The following is a 22,044-nucleotide window of genomic DNA, read 5'->3' as shown; positions in this document are numbered from 1 at the left end:
TACCGACACAGACTATCCCGCAATTCAATTGATCCTCAAAGGTTTTTATTGAATAGCGGAATAGGAAATATGATCAAAAAAAGTGTATGTATCTCGCACGTACACAACCACACTAGGCCCCAATTACTATTGTTTGTACCCCTAAAAGGATGGATGAGGAGTAGGAGGAGTATGGAACAGGCAGCACCCTCAAATCTTCAGAAGTATGAGATGAACCCCAAAAACTTGGAAAGGTGGATCTCACACGTACCGACACAGACTATCCCGCAATTCAATTGATCCTCAAAGGTTTTTATTGAATAGCGGAATAGGAAATATGATCAAAAAAAGTGTATGTATCTCGCACGTACACAACCACACTAGGCCCCAATTACTATTGTTTGTACCCCTAAAAGGATGGATGAGGAGTAGGAGGAGGAGTATGGAACAGGCAGCACCCTCAAATCTTCAGAAGTATGAGATGAACCCCAAAAACTTGGAAAGGTGGATCTCACACGTACCGACACAGACTATCCCGCAATTCAATTGATCCTCAAAGGTTTTTATTGAATAGCGGAATAGGAAATATGATCAAAAAAAGTGTATGTATCTCGCACGTACACAACCACACTAGGCCCCAATTACTATTGTTTGTACCCCTAAAAGGATGGATGAGGAGTAGGAGGAGGAGTATGGAACAGGCAGCACCCTCAAATCTTCAGAAGTATGAGATGAACCCCAAAAACTTGGAAAGGTGGATCTCACCCGTACCGACACAGACTATCCCGCAATTCAATTGATCCTCAAAGGTTTTTATTGAATAGCGGAATAGGAAATATGATCAAAAAAAGTGTATGTATCTCGCACGTACACAACCACACTAGGCCCCAATTACTATTGTTTGTACCCCTAAAAGGATGGTTGAGCAGTAGGAGCAGGAGTATGGAACAGGCAGCACCCTCAAATCTTCAGAAGTATGAGATGAACCCCAACAACTTGGAAAGGTGGATCTCACACGTACCGACACAGACTATCTCGCAATTGAATTGATCCCCAAAGGTTTTAATTGAATAGCGGAATAGAAAATATGATCAAAAAGAAAGTGTATGTATCTCGCACGTACACCACCACACTAGGCCCCAACTACTATTGTTTGTACCCCTAAAAGGATGGTTGAGCAGTAGGAGGAGGAGTATGGAACAGGCAGCACCCTCAAATCTTCAGTAGTATGAGATGAACCCCAAAAACTTGGAAAGGTGGATCTCTCTCACACGTACCAACACAGACTATCCCCCAATTTAACTGATCCCCAAAGGTTTTTGATTAAATAGCGGAATAGAAAATATGATCCAAAAAAAGTGTATGTATATCACACGTACACAACCACACTGGGCCCCAATTACTATTGTTTGTACCCCTAAAAGGCTAGATGAGGAGTAGGGGGAGTATGGAACAGGCAGCACCCTCAAACCTTCAGAAGTATGAGATGAACCCCAACAACTTGGAAAGGTGGATCTCTCTCACACGTACCAACACAGACTATCCCCCAATTTAACTGATCCCCAAAGGTTTTTGATTAAATAGCGGAATAGAAAATATGATCCAAAAAAAGTGTATGTATATCACACGTACACAACCACACTAGGCCCCAATTACTATTGTTTGTACCCCTAAAAGGCTAGGAGTAGGGGGAGTATGGAACAGGCAGCACCCTCAAACCTTCAGAAGTATGAGATGAACCCCAACAACTTGGAAAGGTGGATCTCTCTCACACATACCAACACAGACTATCCCCCAATTTAACTGATCCCCAAAGGTTTTTGATTAAATAGCGGAATAGAAAATATGATCCAAAAAAAGTGTATGTATATCACACGTACACAACCACACTAGGCCCCAATTACTATTGTTTGTACCCCTAAAAGGCTAGGAGTAGGGGGAGTATGGAACAGGCAGCACCCTCAAACCTTCAGAAGTATGAGATGAACCCCAACAACTTGGAAAGGTGGATCTCTCTCACACGTACCAACACAGACTATCCCCCAATTTAACTGATCCCCAAAGGTTTTTGATTAAATAGCGGAATAGAAAATATGATCCAAAAAAAGTGTATGTATATCACACGTACACAACCACACTGGGCCCCAATTACTATTGTTTGTACCCCTAAAAGGCTAGATGAGGAGTAGGGGGAGTATGGAACAGGCAGCACCCTCAAACCTTCAGAAGTATGAGATGAACCCCAACAACTTGGAAAGGTGGATCTCTCTCACACGTACCAACACAGACTATCCCCCAATTTAACTGATCCCCAAAGGTTTTTGATTAAATAGCGGAATAGAAAATATGATCCAAAAAAAGTGTATGTATATCACACGTACACAACCACACTAGGCCCCAATTACTATTGTTTGTACCCCTAAAAGGCTAGGAGTAGGGGGAGTATGGAACAGGCAGCACCCTCAAACCTTCAGAAGTATGAGATGAACCCCAACAACTTGGAAAGGTGGATCTCTCTCACACGTACCAACACAGACTATCCCCCAATTTAACTGATCCCCAAAGGTTTTTGATTAAATAGCGGAATAGAAAATATGATCCAAAAAAAGTGTATGTATATCACACGTACACAACCACACTAGGCCCCAATTACTATTGTTTGTACCCCTAAAAGGCTAGATGAGGAGTAGGGGGGGTATGGAACAGGCAGCACCCTCAAACCTTCAGAAGTATGAGATGAACCCCAACAACTTGGAAAGGTGGATCTCTCTCACACGTACCAACACAGACTATCCCCCAATTTAACTGATCCCCAAAGGTTTTTGATTAAATAGCGGAATAGAAAATATGATCCAAAAAAAGTGTATGTATATCACACGTACACAACCACACTAGGCCCCAATTACTATTGTTTGTACCCCTAAAAGGCTAGATGAGGAGTAGGGGGGGTATGGAACAGGCAGCACCCTCAAACCTTCAGAAGTATGAGATGAACCCCAACAACTTGGAAAGGTGGATCTCTCTCACACGTACCAACACAGACTATCCCCCAATTTAACTGATCCCCAAAGGTTTTTGATTAAATAGCGGAATAGAAAATATGATCCAAAAAAAGTGTATGTATATCACACGTACACAACCACACTGGGCCCCAATTACTATTGTTTGTACCCCTAAAAGGCTAGATGAGGAGTAGGGGGAGTATGGAACAGGCAGCACCCTCAAACCTTCAGAAGTATGAGATGAACCCCAACAACTTGGAAAGGTGGATCTCTCTCACACGTACCAACACAGACTATCCCCCAATTTAACTGATCCCCAAAGGTTTTTGATTAAATAGCGGAATAGAAAATATGATCCAAAAAAAGTGTATGTACAGTATATCACACGTACACAACCACACTAGGCCCCAATTACTATTGTTTGTACCCCTAAAAGGCTAGGAGTAGGGGGAGTATGGAACAGGCAGCACCCTCAAACCTTCAGAAGTATGAGATGAACCCCAACAACTTGGAAAGGTGGATCTCTCTCACACGTACCAACACAGACTATCCCCCAATTTAACTGATCCCCAAAGGTTTTTGATTAAATAGCGGAATAGAAAATATGATCCAAAAAAAGTGTATGTATATCACACGTACACAACCACACTAGGCCCCAATTACTATTGTTTGTACCCCTAAAAGGCTAGATGAGGAGTAGGGGGGGTATGGAACAGGCAGCACCCTCAAACCTTCAGAAGTATGAGATGAACCCCAACAACTTGGAAAGGTGGATCTCTCTCACACGTACCAACACAGACTATCCCCCAATTTAACTGATCCCCAAAGGTTTTTGATTAAATAGCGGAATAGAAAATATGATCCAAAAAAAGTGTATGTATATCACACGTACACAACCACACTAGGCCCCAATTACTATTGTTTGTACCCCTAAAAGGCTAGATGAGGAGTAGGGGGGGTATGGAACAGGCAGCACCCTCAAACCTTCAGAAGTATGAGATGAACCCCAACAACTTGGAAAGGTGGATCTCTCTCACACGTACCAACACAGACTATCCCCCAATTTAACTGATCCCCAAAGGTTTTTGATTAAATAGCGGAATAGAAAATATGATCCAAAAAAAGTGTATGTATATCACACGTACACAACCACACTGGGCCCCAATTACTATTGTTTGTACCCCTAAAAGGCTAGATGAGGAGTAGGGGGAGTATGGAACAGGCAGCACCCTCAAACCTTCAGAAGTATGAGATGAACCCCAACAACTTGGAAAGGTGGATCTCTCTCACACGTACCAACACAGACTATCCCCCAATTTAACTGATCCCCAAAGGTTTTTGATTAAATAGCGGAATAGAAAATATGATCCAAAAAAAGTGTATGTATATCACACGTACACAACCACACTAGGCCCCAATTACTATTGTTTGTACCCCTAAAAGGCTAGGAGTAGGGGGAGTATGGAACAGGCAGCACCCTCAAACCTTCAGAAGTATGAGATGAACCCCAACAACTTGGAAAGGTGGATCTCTCTCACACGTACCAACACAGACTATCCCCCAATTTAACTGATCCCCAAAGGTTTTTGATTAAATAGCGGAATAGAAAATATGATCCAAAAAAAGTGTATGTATATCACACGTACACAACCACACTAGGCCCCAATTACTATTGTTTGTACCCCTAAAAGGCTAGATGAGGAGTAGGGGGAGTATGGAACAGGCAGCACCCTCAAATCTTCAGAAGTATGAGATTGTGTTCACTGTACCCCACAAAGATTGAGTTCACTGCACCCCACAATGATTGTGTTCACTGCACCCCACAAAGATTGTGTTCACTGCACCTCACAAAGATTGTGTTCACTGTACCCCCCAAAGATTGTGTTCACTGCACCCCACAAAGATTCTGTTCACTGTACCCCACAAAGATTGTGTTCACTGCACCCTAAAAGGATGTTGTTCACTGCACCCCACAAAGATTGTGTTCACTGCACCCTAAAAGGATGTTGTTCACTGCACCCCAAAAAGATTGTGTTCACTGTACCCCCCCAAAGATTGTGTTCACTGCACCCCACAAAGATTGTGTTCACTGCACCCCAAAAAGATTGTGTTCACTGTACCCCCCAAAGATTGTGTTCACTGCACCCCAAAAAGATTGTGTTCACTGTACCCCCCAAAGATTGTGTTCACTGCACCACACAAAGATTCTGTTCACTGTACCCCACAAAGATTGTGTTCACTGCACCCCAAAAAGATTGTGTTCACTGTACCCCCCCAAAGATTGTGTTCACTGCACCCCACAAAGATTCTGTTCACTGCACCCCACAAAGGATTTTGTTCACTGCACCCCAAAAAGATTGTGTTCACTGCACCCCAAAAAGGATTTTGATCACTGCACCCCAAAAAGGATGTTGTTCACTGCACCCCAAAAATGATTTTGTTCACTCCACCCCAAAAAGATTGTGTTCACTGCACCCCAAAAAGATTGTGTTCACTGTACCCCCCAAAGATTGTGTTCACTGCACCCCACAAAGATTCTGTTCACTGCACCCCACAAAGATTGTGTTCACTGCACCCCAAAAAGATTGTGTTCACTGCACCCCAAAAAGGATGTTGTTCACTGCACCCCAAAAAGGATGTTGTTCACTGCACCCCAAAAAGGATGTTGTTCACTCCACCCCAAAAAGATTGTGTTCACTGCACCCCACAAAGATTGTGTTCACTGCACCCCAAAAATGATTTTGTTCACTGCACCCCAAAAAGGATTTTGTTCACTGCACCCCAAAAAGGATGTTGTTCACTCCACCCCAAAAAGATTGTGTTCACTGCACCCCAAAAAGATTGTGTTCACTGCACCCCACAAAGGATTTTGTTCACTGCACCCCAAAAAGATTGTGTTCACTGCACCCCAAAAAGGATGTTGTTCACTGCACCCCAAAAAGGATTTTGTTCACTGCACCCCAAAAAGATTGTGTTCACTGCACCCCACAAAGGATTTTGTTCACTGCACCCCACAAAGATTGTGTTCACTGCACACCAAAAAGGATTGTGTTCACTGCACCCCAAAAAGATTTTGTTCACTGCACCCCAAAAAGATTGTGTTCACTGCAGCCCAAAAAGATTGTGTTCACTGCAGCCCAAAAAGATTGTGTTCACTGCAGCCCAAAAAGATTGTGTTCACTGCAGCCCAAAAAGATTGTGTTCACTGCAGCTCACACACAGAAAAATGGATGTGGATCACTGACACCTGCCTATCTCCAATCCCACACCACACAGCAATATCGATTGTAGTTTGTAGAACACAGTTTCCCTAAAATTCAGCAGACTCTGTCCCTAACAGGATTGAGAAGAGATCGTAGATCAGGATTGAGTGCAGATTCACCCCACCCCCCACACAGCAATATCGATTGTAGTTTGTAGAAGACACTGACCCTATAATTCAGCAGACTCTATCCCTAAAATGCCTACAACTCGCCCTGCCTAAACACTCCGACCTGTCCCTCAATTCTATCCGGACACAAATGGTTTTTTCCTGCCTATCTTTCCCTAATCAGCAGCCAGCACATTGATGTGTGCTCTGTCCCTTAGCTAAGCAGCAGAATGACGCTGCTGCGGCGGCTGCCTCGAACTTATAAAGACTTGGTCACATGCTTCAGACGGCCAATCACAGCTACTAAGACATTTGCAGGCATGGCTGGGATGGCTTAAGGCACACCAGTTAAACGATTGTTGATTGGCTGTTGAAAGCCCGCCATGAAAAGAGGGCCAAAGCATGCAAAACCCGGAAATAAAACGACCGAACACGGATTTTTACCCGAACATACAGTAAAGTGTCCGTGTCCGTGTTCGGGTAAAAAAAATCCAATTATTCGGTACGAACACGAATAATACAGTCCGTGTTCGCTCAACACTAGTTGTATTACAACCAAAATTACATGTACAGCATCTTTTGTGTTGATGCTCTTTCCCTATCGATAACCACCACCATTTTCAGAAACTTAAAATCATTATACAATATGCTTGCATATTTGTTCATTTTTAGGATGTGATCTATAATTGCTCAAACTTATGGAAACAGTTTCTGCCCCATATGCTTAAAAAGCTTAGGTTAAATATAAAAACACTGAGATTGTTTTCCATATTTTAATATGGAAAACTGAATCCTTGGAAATTTGTGTGCATTTTATAGAAAGCAAGGCTGTAACCTTTAGTGCTGGTATTTAATGGGACATGTAAAAAATGAAAAGTGAAATCTCACATATTTCCTCTTGAAACCTGACCACAAGCCTGGAGACCTCAACATGCAAGAGCAGGAATTAGTGACTGACAATTTTTCTAAAGTCTTTATACTTTCAATACAAAGAAAGAGCCGATGATGGTGGCCAACTGCCTGCAGCACAGGATTATTTCACGGTCCCATGATGAAAACAAGAGTGAGAAGCTTAGCTCATCAATTTAGTGCAATTTTGCATTTAAATGTAGAACTTTAAAAGGAATTAAGGAGGGTTTTCTTTTCTTTTTTTTTTTTTTTTTTTAGCAGTCATTATCTTACGTATATTGACTTAGAAAACACCTATGTTTCTGTCTACTTAGCCAGAATGGTTCTAAAATTGTAGTATGATCAGTGTATCAGACAAATCAGGACATATATTTAAAATGTACACATTTAAAAAATATATCATCAGACTTAATACTGGTAATGGTAATACATTCCACACAAAAGTTTTTTTTTAAATAATTCAAAAATAGTTTAATTCACTTTATGTACCATTGGGGAATCGTAGGTAGTAAAATTATGATCATTAGCAGCAAAAGGAAGCCCGGCTGACGGACACCATAAGAGCAAACACCAGCCAGAACCATGAAACAATTAAAAGGAGCAGTTTGCTTGAATAGATACCACAAAGCTGCAAAAAAACTTTGATATTACTCGTAAAACCTTTGCCACTTTAACCTTTCTCTTCTCTGTTCTGTTACTGACCACCTCTATGATGAAATCTCACTCCTAACGAAGATATACGCCTAGGTTAACTCCCCCTGGAGGTAGTCCAACCGTGTTCCCAACTTACTGGTGTCTTCCTGGCACTTAAAACAGCATGAGAGTATAAGATGAAAAGCTGACAACTTATCCTCCCTTTAAAAATACTTTATTGATAAAGGGTACAGTATGCAAGCTATAGCAACTTACGCGTTTTCGGTCAAAAAACGTATTCATAGCCATCAACCGAAGAGCATAAGAGCTGTAACTTGCACACTGTACCCTTTATCAATAAAGTACTTTTATCGGATGGACGAGTTCGACTCTTAGACTCTCAAAATCTCACCCCTGTCCTGCCCCAATGTAGCTATTTCTGTCTATAATAGAGCCCTGTTCTCTGCCCTGGATGAGCTAACACCCCTGTGGCATAAGAATAAGTCTCAGAAAGACTTTAACCAATATAAATCTGCCCTCAAAATTACAATTCCTGTTCCCACACTGCCAAGCAGACCATTTTATCACTCCCATTAGGTAAATTATCATCCAGTCCCCGTCAACTCTACTCTACCTTTTAATTCTCTACTATGTCCTCCAGTGCCAGCACCCACAAACTCACTCACTGCCCAGAAAATCGCCAACCACTTCAAAAATAAGACTGATACAATTTGTGATGAGATCGCAACTGTACAGATATCTCCCCCAGTTTTTCAGTTATCCTTTAACTTATCCTGTGCGAAAGAGATGAGTCTGCTGCCCTGTACATTTGTGACAAAAACATGATGTAAGAAGCTAAAATTGGCTTATTTTATATACTATATATTATATAGTGCAGAGTATAAGTGCATTATATAAATTAATTACCAATATTACCTTCATTAATGACAGCATGCCAGCGATGTTTATGGTTAGGGTAGGAGGATCTGAAGCTAAAGGTCTGACATTGCCAGTCTCTGAATTCAGGCACTCCAGGTGGACATCTTGGATTCTCACAAATTTTATACTGGATTTTTGGATCATTACATTGACGTCCTTCAGTGCTCTGGCTAGAGGAGAGAGCAAACAAGATCTGGTGGAAAATGCCTTTGAAAATGCAACACATGTACGATGCATTAAGAAATAAAGAGTAAAGGGAAACACCATCCAGAATTTCACTTACTGTGTTGAGTCGCATCACAGGCAAGATAAATCCTCTGTCACATCTTACTGCTCTGTTTGTCCCCTGTATAAATAATTCTCCCCACCGTCTTCAAACTTATCATGATAGACAGGGTTCTGCTACCTGAACTACCGGGATCCTCTCTCAAGTGTCCCTATACTCTTAATGAAGACTGTACTGGTACAGGTGACACCATAACCCTGGCATGCTTGCACCAGATTTAAAAATAAAGGCTTGGATAGAAGTCTGTTTTAAAGTGGTATTACATCCAAAACCATAATATATTGCAGTTTATCAATTATTATATGTGGTGGCTGTATTCCTTTTTTTTCTTAGGCTTTTCCCCCTCTGTTTTCACCTGGTAATCTGGCCAGTAACACACCTCCTGTATTACAGTGTCCTCACTATGGATGAATGAACACAGGGACAGCAGCATTGCCAGTCTGTGGGGAGGGGAGTGTTGGATGAACTAGCTAATTTAGATATACTAACACATTGAAGCCAAAGTCCAGCTAACACTTCATAAGCAGTTACAGCAACAGCTTTTTATTCCTTTTGGGATAACAGTTTTACAAATAAATAAAAGCTGATAATTTTAAGCACCCTTGATTAAATGTCTGTCTCATCTCTGTAAGAGTCCATTCACACTTATAAGACTCAAAAATCATGAAATTTTCATTGCGACTTTATCCTGCGGTTTTGGATGAGTGCGACTTGATTATGACTTTAGCTTTGACCAATGTGATCCTTTTGTTTGTGCTCAACAAAGTCATTAGACATGTGCAGAATGGAAATATTATTTTGTTTCGTTTGTTTTTTTTATTTTCTAACGAATTCCAAAATTTCAGAACGTTTTGAATTTGAAAGGGCCTTAAAATTAATTGACCAATTCTAATTATGTTTGAAGAATAACTAGTTATTAAGAAGTGGGCTGAAAGCCAGCCGCCACGTCCTTAACAACCGATGACTCATAAGCTGTCAGGGGATTTCCCCACTGACAGCTGAATGTAAACAAAAGGTCAAGAAAATAAATGAAAAAAACATGCTAGAATAAAAAAACGTTGTTGCCCCCCCCCCCCCCAAATCAATAGCAGACCCTTATGCGAGCATGCAGCCCAGCAGGTCAGGAAAGGGGGGAATGAGCTAGCGCCCCCCTCCCTGAACCTTACCAGACCACATGCCCCCAACATGGGGGTCTGCGGGCGGGGGGCTTATCAGAATCGGGAAGTCTCCTTTAACTCATTCACTAAAAAAGTGTAAAAAGTAAATAAAAACACAACACAAGTTTTTGACAATTCCTTCATTAAAAAATCAAAAAGAATGTCCCCCGGTGTAAATTCATTGTCAATCATGACGTACACCACCACCGTTGACCCGGAAAAAGAAAACCTCCTGTCCCGACAGAGGCTCCCACCATCTGCCAGCTCTTAAATAACTAAGGGCCTGGGTCATCTGTGATGTCATCAACCGAGGGCATGCTGGGTCAGTGACATCACAAGGGGGTGGTGCCACCTGGCAATGTCACCAGATAACCCCACCCCTTAGCTTAATAAGAGCTGGCAGATGGTGGGAGCCTTAGTTGGGACCAAAGGTTTTTTTTTTTCTTTTTTCAGGTTGGCGGCCAGCATCGTGACTGAGAATAGACCTACACTGAGGACAATTTTTTTTATTTTTTTATTTCTTAAATAAAGGAATTATCAAAAACTGCCTACTGTCATTTTTTTACACTACACTTTTTTTTTTTTTGGTGAGTGAGTAGGAGTAGTATGTACCTCATACTTATACACATGGGGGGGGGCTGGGATCTTGTTAAAGGGGGCTTCCAGATTCTGATAAGCCCCCTGTCTGCAGGCACCCACAACCCCCAGCCAGGGTGGTGGGGAAGAGGCCCTTGTCCCCATCAACATAGGGACAAGGTGCTTGAGGGGGCAAAACCCCCCTGTCCCAAAGCACCCCCCCCCCCCCATGTTGAGGGCATGTGGCCTGGTATGGTAAAAGAAGGGATGTGCTTGCTCATTTTCCCCCTTTCCTGACCTGCTGGGCTGCATGCTGGAGAGCTTCTTCTTTTGAAAATCAACAGACTAACTGGCTGGATCACCAAATAAAAATAGAAGAAAGAAAGCCTAAAAAATAAAATGAATGTAGCTAAAAATTGGTAGGCTGCAGAATAATACATGTTTATTTTTGGGTTTAATACCACTTTAACAATGCATATGTATATGTATACATCAAATATATTTACCTTACACATTTGCGTTGTCTACTTCGAACTCCTGTGCCACATGTTCTGCTGCATGTACTCCAAGAACTCCATTCTCCAGACAAGTGTTCAGAGGATGAAGTCATGCTGGTGCATTCTCCAACTCTACACCACTGTGAAGAGATAGACCTATTAAAACATTTTAAGCAGGAATAGGAAAAGAAAAGCAGAGAATCCAGACTTAACAAAAAAAAGAAAAACAACCCCCCCCCTAAATAACATGCTGCTGAGACAATGCATGGCTGTTAAGCTTTTAGCTTAGTGTTTGGGTAAACTAGCAAAAACAGCTAAAAACAAGTTAGAAGTAGGTCAGAAGCAGCTCAGAAGGAACTCGGAAATGTTACAATCACATCTTGTTTCCAAAATGTATGTCTACTTATTTTTCTTTTTAGACTTATTATTATCATAAATGCTTTAAGTTAATATAATAGTAGAGAGTTTAAGTTATCCGTCCATAACAAATAAAGATTTAAAACAGTTTACAAAAATAAATAAACACAAAAATAAATGTGCCTGAAAACGATTATATATTGCCTTTAATGAAGTGACTCTCCAAATATAAAATAATTATTTTCTCCTTTGTTTTTAGACTTTTTACATATTATGGATATTGATTATTCTCTGACAAATTAGGAGAACACCAGGAAAACCTATTACATATAACCTTTTATATTGCATTTTGTATATGTGTGTTTTCTTTTTTTTTTTTTTTTTAAACCAAATAGATGGCTGTATAGTAGATTTGGATATGCATTTGGCACTCTATGAAAAAAGAACACATTACACATGAGATAAAGTACATTTTGCAGTCATTGGCTTTCTACAAAATGTTCTATTTTAATTGTCTTTTTCATGTGAGAAAAATGCCCAGATGGAATTAATGGAAACGTTGAACTTGATTAATTTGGATAGCACAAAAAAAACTTTAGTTACAGCTTGAAAGCTGTTGATGGACACTAAACAGAGTTCTCATTAGCTTTCCTTATGTTGCAACTCATTGATGCAGTTGAAATATGTGAAAAAATGAAATAATGGTGCTAACACTGCATATTGTGTTGGGGTATTATTATACACTTAGTCAGTTATACTCATTTTGAATAATTCTTCTCAGATGGCATAAATATTAATTTACACACAACAAAAAGAAAGAAACCATTATGAAGCCAAGTACAGTAACTGATGACCTGCAATATTTTTTTTACGTTATGCAACTGAAGTAATTAATCATAAAGTGCTTTTCCTGATTATACAAAATTACTCATATGGGTATCAATTACATCAATCCTTCTAAGTCAATTTGCTGTGTTCCCAAGCACCAGCTAAGCTTTTACAATGGTGCAAATGTATCAATTTATCAGACTCAGCTATACATTTTCTGGAGTTTATTAGCTATATATATATATATATACAGTATCTTACAAAAAGTGAGTACCCCCCTTACATTTTTGTAAATATTTTATTATACCTTTTCATGTGCCAGCACTGAAGAAATGACACTTTGCTACAATGTAAAGTAGTGAGTGTACAGCTTGTATAACAGTGTAGATTTGCTGTCCCCTCAAAATAACTCAACACACAGCCATTAATGTCTAAACCCTTGGCAACAAAAGTGAGTACATCCCTAAGTGGAATTGTCCAAATTGGGCCAAAAGTGCCAATATTTTGTGTGGCCACCATTATTTTCCAGCACTGCTTTAACCCTCTTGGGCATGGAGTTCACCAGAGCTTCACAGGTTGCCACTGGGGTCCTCTTCTTCTCCTCCATGACGACATCACAGAGCTGGTGGATGTTAGAGACCTTCCGCTCCTCCACCTTCCATTTGAGGATGCCCAAGAGATGCTTAACAGGGTTTAGGTCTGGAGACATGCTTGGCCAGTCCATCACCTTTACCCTCAGCTTCTTTAGCAAGGCAGGGGTAATCTTGGAGGTGTGTTTGGGGTCGTTATCATGTTGGAATACTGCCTTGCGACCCAGTCTCTGAAGGGAGGGGATCGTGCTCTGCATCATTATGTCACAGTACATGTTGGAATTCATGGTTCCTTCAATGAACTGTAGCTCCCCAGTTCCGGCAGCACTCATACAGCCCCAGACCATGACACTCCCACCACAATGCTTGATTGTAGGCAAGACACACTTGTTTTTGCACTGCTCAACTGGTTTCTGCTACACATGCTTGACACAATCTGAACCAAATAAGTTTAACTTGATCTCATCAGACCACAGGATGTGGTTCCAGTAATCTATGTCCTTAGTCTGGTTGACTTCAGCAAACTGTTTGCAGGCTTTCTTGCGCATCATCTTTAGAAGAGGCTTCCTTCTGGGATGACAGCCATGCAGACAAGTTTGATGCAGTGTGTGGCGTATGGTCTGAGCACTGACAGGCTGATCCCCCCACCCCTTCAACCTCTGCAACAATGCTGGCAGCACTCATACGTCTATTTCCCAAAGACAACCTCTGTATATGACGCTGAGCACGTGCACTCAACCTCTTTGGTCGACAATGACGAGGCCTGTTTTGAGTGGAACCTGTGCTGTTAAACCACTGTATGGTCTTGGCCACTGAGCTGCAGCTCAGTTTCAGGGTCTTGGCAATCTTCTTATAACCTAGGCCATCTTTATGTAGAGTAGCAATTCTTTTTTTCAGATCCTCAGAGAGTTCTTTTGCCATGAGGTGCCATGTTGAACTTCCAGTGACCAGTATGAGAGAGTGAGAGCAATAACACCAAATGTAACATGAAAAGATATAATATAATAAAAGATTGCCAAGACCCTGAAACAGCTGTTGCACAGTGGCCAAGACCATACCGCAGTTTAACAGGACAGTTTCCATTCAGAACAAGCCTCGCCATGGTCAACCAAAGAAGTTGAGTGCACATGCTCAGCATCATATCCAGAGGTTGTCTTTGGGAAATAGATGTATGAGTGCTGCCAGCATTGCTGCAGAGGTTGATGGGGTGGAGGGTCAGTGTGTCAGTGCTTAGACCATACACAGGACACTGCATCAAATTGATCTGCATGGCTGTCATCCCAGAAGGAAGCCTCTTCTAAAGATGATGCACAAGAAAGCCTGCAAACAGTTTGCTGACAAGCAGACTAAGGACATGGATTACTGAAACCATATCCTGTGGTCTGATGAGACCAAGATAAACTTATTTGGTTTAGATGGTGTCAAGTGTGTGTGGCGGCAACCAGGTGAGGAGTACAAAGACAATTGTGTCTTGCCTACAGTCAAGCATGGTGGTGGGAGTGTCATGGTCTGGGGCTGCATGAGTGCTGCAGGCACTGGGGAGCTACAGTTCATTGAGGGAACCATCAAAGGGACCGTAGTGTAGTGTAGGTTTAACTGGCAGTGACTGCTATGGCAGGGGGACAAAACCCTTCCATAGCAGGGTGACCGCTATAGAGAAATGATCATTTCTCTGAATTGCTTTGGCACAGGAATATGGCTTCTCACCAGCCAAGCATTTTTTATGCTGCAGGGGCTGCCACTGCCAGTGCTTTTTTGAGGACATGTTTGATGTCAGACATGACATCTGAACATGTGTATAGGGGGTATATATACACATATATGTCTGTATATATACCCCTAGACATATATAGGTGTGATAGTAGCAGAAATAAATGCTTGCGCTAATGAAATCATTTACAGTAATATATTTCTGCTACTATCACACCTATATATGGCTAGGTGTCTATATACATATAATTATGTGTGTATATATACCACTATACACAAGTTCAGATGTTTTGCCTGCCTCAAAAGAACCCAAAAAATGCCAAAAAAACGCTAGCATCAAAAAAAAAAAATGCCCAGGTGTGTTTTTGCTGGCATTTTTTGGGGGATTTTGGAGGCAGGCAAAACATCTGAACTTGTGTATAGTGGTGTATATACACACATCCATACATTTATATACACACCTAGACATATATAGGTGTGATAGTAGCAGAAATAAATGCTTGCGCTAATGAAATCATTTACAGTAATATATTTCTGCTACTATCACACCTATATATGGCTAGGTGTCTATATACATATACTTATGTGTGTATATATATCACTATACACAAGTTCAGATGTTTTGCCTGCCTCAAAAGAACCCCAAAAAATGCCAAAAAAACGCTTGCGTCAAAAAAAAAATGCCCAGGTGTGTTTTTGCTGGCATTTTTTGGGGGGTTTTGGAGGCAGGCAAAACATCTGAACTTGTTCAGAGTACCACTATACACAAGTTCAGATGTTTTTCCTGACTGCAAAGAACCCAAAAAAATGCCTGCTTTGAAACCGGCAAGGTGTGAAAACCGAGGAGAGAAGCTAACCCCCTGAGCTGAAAGTTTTCTAATACATACAATCCTTTTTTTTCTGGTTCTGGACATGCTACAGAGCTGAAACTTCAATGGTACACCTTTTAGACCCCCCAGACACAAAATCACACAAAAAAAGTTCTTAAAAATTTAAATTTTTGATAAAAAAAGCCAATTATTGAAAAAAAAAAATATATATATATTACTGTAAATGATTTCATTAGCGCAAGCATATATTTCTGCTACTATCACACCTATATATGTCTAGGTGTGTATATAAATATATTTATGTGTGTATATACACCACTATACACAAGTTCAGATGTTTTGCCTGCCTCAAAAGAACCCCAAAAATGCCAAAAAAAACGCTAGCGTCAAAAAAAAAAATGCCAGGTGTGTTTTTGCTGGCATTTTTTGGGGGTTTTTGGAGGCAGGCAAAACATCAGAACTTGTGTGCAGTACCACTATACACAAGTTCAGATGTTTTTCCTGACTGCAAAGAACCCAAAAAAATGCCTGCTATTAAACCGGCAAGGTGTTACAGCAGCGAAGCCAACCTCCTGTGCTGAAAGTTTTCTAATACAAACAATCTTTTTTTATGGTTCTGGACATGCTACAGAGCTGAAACTTCACATGTACACTTTTTAGACCCCCCAGATACTAAATCCAAAGTAAAAAATCAAAAAATCTCTTTTTTTTTTAAATTTTTCAATAATTGGCTTTTTTATCAAAAATGACAATTTTTAAGAACTTTTTTTGTGTGATTTTGTGTCTGGGGGATCTAAAAGGTGTACCTGTGAAGTTTCAGCTCTGTAGCATCTCCAGAACCAGAAAAAAAGATCATATAGGTGTTAAAGGAGGGTCCCACATCCCTGTTCTACTGAAAAATTATCTTTTTTTTTTTCATGGTTCTGGACATGCTACAGAGCTGAAACTTCACATGTCACAAAATGAGGTTGAAGGATTGTAAGAGGTGCATGAAAGTCAGCCAGCCCCCAGTTTGATGTACTCACCTTCCAGTCTGTCACCAACCAAATAAGACCTGTCTCTTGGTACAAAGAACAGGGGTTTAGTTGACACACATTTGCAAACGCATGTGAAAGCTGCAGAGCCACGTCACGGCACCCTGTTTAAATCTGCAGTCCTACACTCTTAATTTAGTGTCCTCACACTGGAGGCACATGGCCGCTAATGGGTGGATGGGGAACAGGTGAGAGGGAGACAGCCCAACCTCCCCCAACCCATCCCCATGCACGACTGGCTGTTGTCTCAAAAAGTTCAAATAATTAGGTTATAATGTAACCATGGTGCAAACTGGAGACCAGCTGAAAAGCATTACACCTCCATCCCCTTGGTGGATGCAGTATATAGATAGGAAGGGATTTTATATATGGGGCATGGCCTGTAAAGCACACTGCCTTTGAAATCCCTTATTTCCTTTGGGACTTTATATGAGACAAGCAGGTCATGCTATTGGTCTCCATCCCTGTATACGGAAAACACTAGGGTCAAATCAAAACTGCATCCACCAAAAACGCACGAAAATCGTACGGTGGGACTTTAGATGAGGCACCAAGCTGTAAGCAAGGCGTCTCCATCCCTGGTTGCTTTAAACATATTGGACTAGGTGGGACTTTAGATGAGACCCAAGCTGGTGTTGCCCGGCGTCTCCATCCCTATAACAAAACACAAAATGAGGTTGAAGGATTGTAAGAGGTGCATGAAAGTCAGCCAACCCCCAGTTTGATGTACTCACCTTCCAGTCTGTCACCAACCAAATAAGACCTGTCTCTTGGTACAAAGAACAGGGGTTTAGTTGACACACATTTGCAAACGCATGTGAAAGCTGCAGAGCCACGTCACGGCACCCTGTTTAAATCTGCAGTCCTACACTCTTAATTTAGTGTCCTCACACTGGAGGCACATGGCCGCTAATGGGTGGATGGGGAACAGGTGAGAGGGAGACAGCCCAACCTCCCCCAACCCATCCCCATGCACGACTGGCTGTTGTCTCAAAAAGTTCAAATAATTAGGTTATAATGTAACCATGGTGCAAACTGGAGACCAGCTGAAAAGCATTACACCTCCATCCCCTTGGTGGATGCAGTATATAGATAGGAAGGGATTTTATATATGGGGCATGGCCTGTAAAGCACACTGCCTTTGAAATCCCTTATTTCCTTTGGGACTTTATATGAGACAAGCAGGTCATGCTATTGGTCTCCATCCCTGTATACGGAAAACACTAGGGTCAAATCAAAACTGCATCCACCAAAAACGCACGAAAATCGTACGGTGGGACTTTAGATGAGGCACCAAGCTGTAAGCAAGGCGTCTCCATCCCTGGTTGCTTTAAACATTTTGGACTAGGTGGGACTTTAGATGAGACCCAAGCTGGTGTTGCCCGGCGTCTCCATCCCTATAACAAAACACAAAATGAGGTTGAAGGATTGTAAGAGGTGCATGAAAGTCAGCCAGCCCCCAGTTTGATGTACTCGCCTTCCAGTCTGTCACCAACCAAATAAGACCTGTCTCTTGGTACAAAGAACAGGGGTTTAGTTGACACACATTTGCAAACGCATGTGAAAGCTGCAGAGCCACGTCACGGCACCCTGTTTAAATCTGCAGTCCTACACTCTTAATTTAGTGTCCTCACACTGGAGGCACATGGCCGCTAATGGGTGGATGGGGAACAGGTGAGAGGGAGACAGCCCAACCTCCCCCAACCCATCCCCATGCACGACTGGCTGTTGTCTCAAAAAGTTCAAATAATTAGGTTATAATGTAACCATGGTGCAAACTGGAGACCAGCTGAAAAGCATTACACCTCCATCCCCTTGGTGGATGCAGTATATAGATAGGAAGGGATTTTATATATGGGGCATGGCCTGTAAAGCACACTGCCTTTGAAATCCCTTATTTCCTTTGGGACTTTATATGAGACAAGCAGGTCATGCATGACCTGTCTTCCTATCTATATACTGCATCCACCAAGGGGATGGAGGTGTAATGCTTTTCAGCTGGTCTCCAGTTTGCACCATGGTTACATTATAACCTAATTATTTGAACTTTTTGAGACAACAGCCAGTCGTGCATGGGGATGGGTTGGGGGAGGTTGGGCTGTCTCCCTCTCACCTGTTCCCCATCCACCCATTAGCGGCCATGTGCCTCCAGTGTGAGGACACTAAATTAAGAGTGTAGGACTGCAGATTTAAACAGGGTGCCATGACGTGGCTCTGCAGCTTTCACATGCGTTTGCAAATGTGTGTCAACTAAACCCCTGTTCTTTGTACCAAGAGACAGGTCTTATTTGGTTGGTGACAGACTGGAAGGTGAGTACATCAAACTGGGGGCTGGCTGACTTTCATGCACCTCTTACAATCCTTCAACCTCATTTTGTGTTTTGTTATAGGGATGGAGACGCCGGGCAACACCAGCTTGGGTCTCATCTAAAGTCCCACCTAGTCCAATATGTTTGAAACTTCACATGTAAACTTTTTAGACCCCCCAGATACTAAATCCAAAGTCAAAATAAAAAAATCTCTCTTTTTTTTTCAATAATTGGCTTTTTTTATCAAAAAGGACAATTTTTAAGAACTTTTTTTTGTGTGATTAATAGTTAATGGGGCATGACCCAGAACCCTAGGCACTTTTTAGGGGCATTTATTGGGTTTTAGGGCTTAAAAATTGTGTTTTTTGATTACCGAAGTTCGGGTCCCATTGATTTCAATGGGGTTCTGAAATCCGAACCGAACTTTTGGGAAATTCGGTTGTTCTGGTCGAACTGAACTTTTCAAAAGTTCGATCATCCCTAATTACCACTGCCTTGCTAAAGAAGCTGAGGGTAAAGGTGATGGACTGGCCAAGCATGTCTCCAGATTTAAACCCTATTGAGCATCTTTGGGGCATCCTCAAATGGAAGGTGGAGAAGCGCAAGGTCTCTAACATCCACCAGCTCTGTCATGTCATCATGGAGGAGTGGAAGAGGGCTCCAGTGGCAACATGTGAAGCTCTGGTGAACTCCATGCCCAAGAGGGTTAAGACAGTGCTGGAAAATTATGGTGGCCACACAAAATATTGACACTTTTGGCACAATTTGGCCATTTTACTTAGGTGTGTACTCACTTTTGTTGCCAGCAGTTTAGACATTAATGGCTGTGCGTTGAGTTATTTTGAGGGGACAGCAAATTTACTCTGTTATACAAGCTGTACACTCACTACTTTACATTGTAGCAAAGTGTAATTTCTTCAGTGTTTTCACATGAAAAGATAGATGAAAATATTTCGTATTTTAAGTCGCGCTAATTGAAGAAATGGAAAATCAAGTCCATAAAGTCCATAATTGGGATCACAATGTTCAAACAGGCTCCCTATGGATGTACGCTTACCAGAACTGATAAGACAAAAGGCAGGTTCTCTAGATTAATCACGTCCCCTTGATAGCAGACCGGAACCAATATTCTCCCGTTGATTCGGCAGAATGAGAAAAATAGAAACACCAAAGTGAGTGCAGAATCCTATATGGATATCCTATTGTATGTGAAACCTCCACCAATGATGGCTCGCCTCTTACCAGAAGATATTGAGATCAAGCCAAATAGCTGAAAACCAAAGGCACCAAACAAGGTGACATGCCAGCCTTCACCGGAGAGATTGGCCTCTTACCCAAAGGGAGTACACAGATCGCCTGTAGCAATAATGGACCTCAAGGGAACTGTGGCGAAATCTTGTCCAGTAACTCCAGCCAGGCCAAGGGGATCACCATCAAATAAAAAGAAAGGCTTCCATAGTGTAAAACCGCTTAATCCTGGACACGGCGTACTGACGTCATCTGATCGCGACCTGGGAGTGCGGACGAACGGTGACCGTCCGGCCGGCGGCTTACAATCTATGCTCCTCATTCCCTTTGACACTGTAAGTTTTATTCCTTTTCTGTTTTAATAAATTAAGCGGTTTTACACTATGGAAGCCTTTCTTTTTATTTGATGGTGATCCCCTTGGCCTGGCTGGAGTTATTGGACAAGATTTCGCCACAGTTCCCTTGAGGTCCATTATTGCTACAGGCGATCTGTGTACTCCCTTTGGGTAAGAGGCCAATCTCTCCGGTGAAGGCTGGCATGTCACCTTGTTTGGTGCCTTTGGTTTTCAGCTATTTGGCTTGATCTCAATATCTTCTGGTAAGAGGCGAGCCATCATTGGTGGAGTTTTCACATACACTAGGATATCCATATAGGATTCTGCACTCACTTTGGTGTTTCTATTTTTCTCATTCTGCCGAATCAACGGGAGAATATTGGTTCCGGTCTGCTATCAAGGGGACGTGATTAATCTAGAGAACCTGCCTTTTGTCTTATCAGTTCTGGTAAGCGTACATCCATAGGGAGCCTGTTTGAACATTGTGATCCCAATTATGGACTTTATGGACTTGATTTTCCATTTCTTCAATTAGCGCGACTTAATATACGGATTCTTTTGGGGGTGTGGTCACACTTGAAGTCGCTGCTGTGTGTTTATTCCTTTCCATTAGCGCGGTTATTTATCTATTTATCCTAGATGAAAATATTAACAAAAATGTGACGGGTGTACTCACTTTTTTGAGATACTGTATATATTCTTTATATAGATCATTATTTTTTTCAGGCAAAGCAACAGGTTCACTACACTTTTTTCCTTTCCAACAGCAAATATTCACCTGCCTTTTGGTGGTGAACAGAAAAAGCCCTATGTAGGTTTGACTTAAAAATTAGAGCACTATTAAAATCATTCAAGTACGTTATTTGGTGCATTGGGCCCATAGGAAAGAATGAGCCACCGCAATGCACATCCAGGTGCATTGCATTAAAACAGCATTAAAACAGCACATGCATAGGTCCTAAAAGGGTCCTACCGGTTTTAATCATTAAGCTTCCTTTACCTCCTGACTACACTGGAAGCTGGAATGAAGAGGCAGTAGATGATGCTTTCATTTTGTTTGTACTATATTTTATTCTACAACTGCTAAACTCATCCAGAAAAAAAGAATTAGTTACATTTATGGCATATAAAATATAGTCTAGGTCAGCGTTTCTCAGCCTTTTTTTTCCATCAAGGCACCCTTTAAAATTATGGACAAGCTTAAGGCACCCTTTAAAATTATGGACAGTCTCAAGGCACCCCATTCTAAAATGTAAAAACTATTCTAATAGTTTTACATAATGTGGCAGCATCGACACAAGTAAGACACCCAACATTAGAGGTGATTTATTCTTCCAAAGCAAATATACTTTTGCACACTAGTACTAACTAGCATTCCAGTGTTTCTCCTCTCCCTGAGTTTTTCTCTATCACTCAGCTAATGTGACCCCAGTGTTGACAGAGAGTGGCAGTGGA

At 41.5% G+C, this 22,044-nt stretch overlaps 1 protein-coding gene across 1 annotated transcript in view; it reads right to left on the bottom strand.

The window, feature by feature from the left end:
- The window catches only part of ADAMTS19 (ADAM metallopeptidase with thrombospondin type 1 motif 19), a gene marked incomplete at its 3' end in the record, with an annotated part of 395,950 nt that overhangs the window by 146,943 nt on the left and 226,963 nt on the right, over positions 1-22,044 (bottom strand). Inside the window, exons 12-13 of the mRNA XM_082272872.1 lie at positions 11,358-11,488; positions 8,830-9,002 (exon numbers count right to left, since the gene is read on the bottom strand). Coding sequence (XP_082128998.1) covers positions 8,830-9,002; positions 11,358-11,488 — 304 coding nt within the window. The remainder of the gene's footprint in view (positions 1-8,829; positions 9,003-11,357; positions 11,489-22,044) is intronic.

Source organism: Pelophylax lessonae (assembly GCF_965119305.1).
Source record: "Pelophylax lessonae genome assembly, chromosome: 1".
In the NCBI taxonomy this organism is placed as follows: Eukaryota; Metazoa; Chordata; class Amphibia; order Anura; family Ranidae; genus Pelophylax; species Pelophylax lessonae.
Note: the sequence above shows the minus strand (reverse complement) of the source record. Positions and strands in the feature narration are given on the sequence as shown.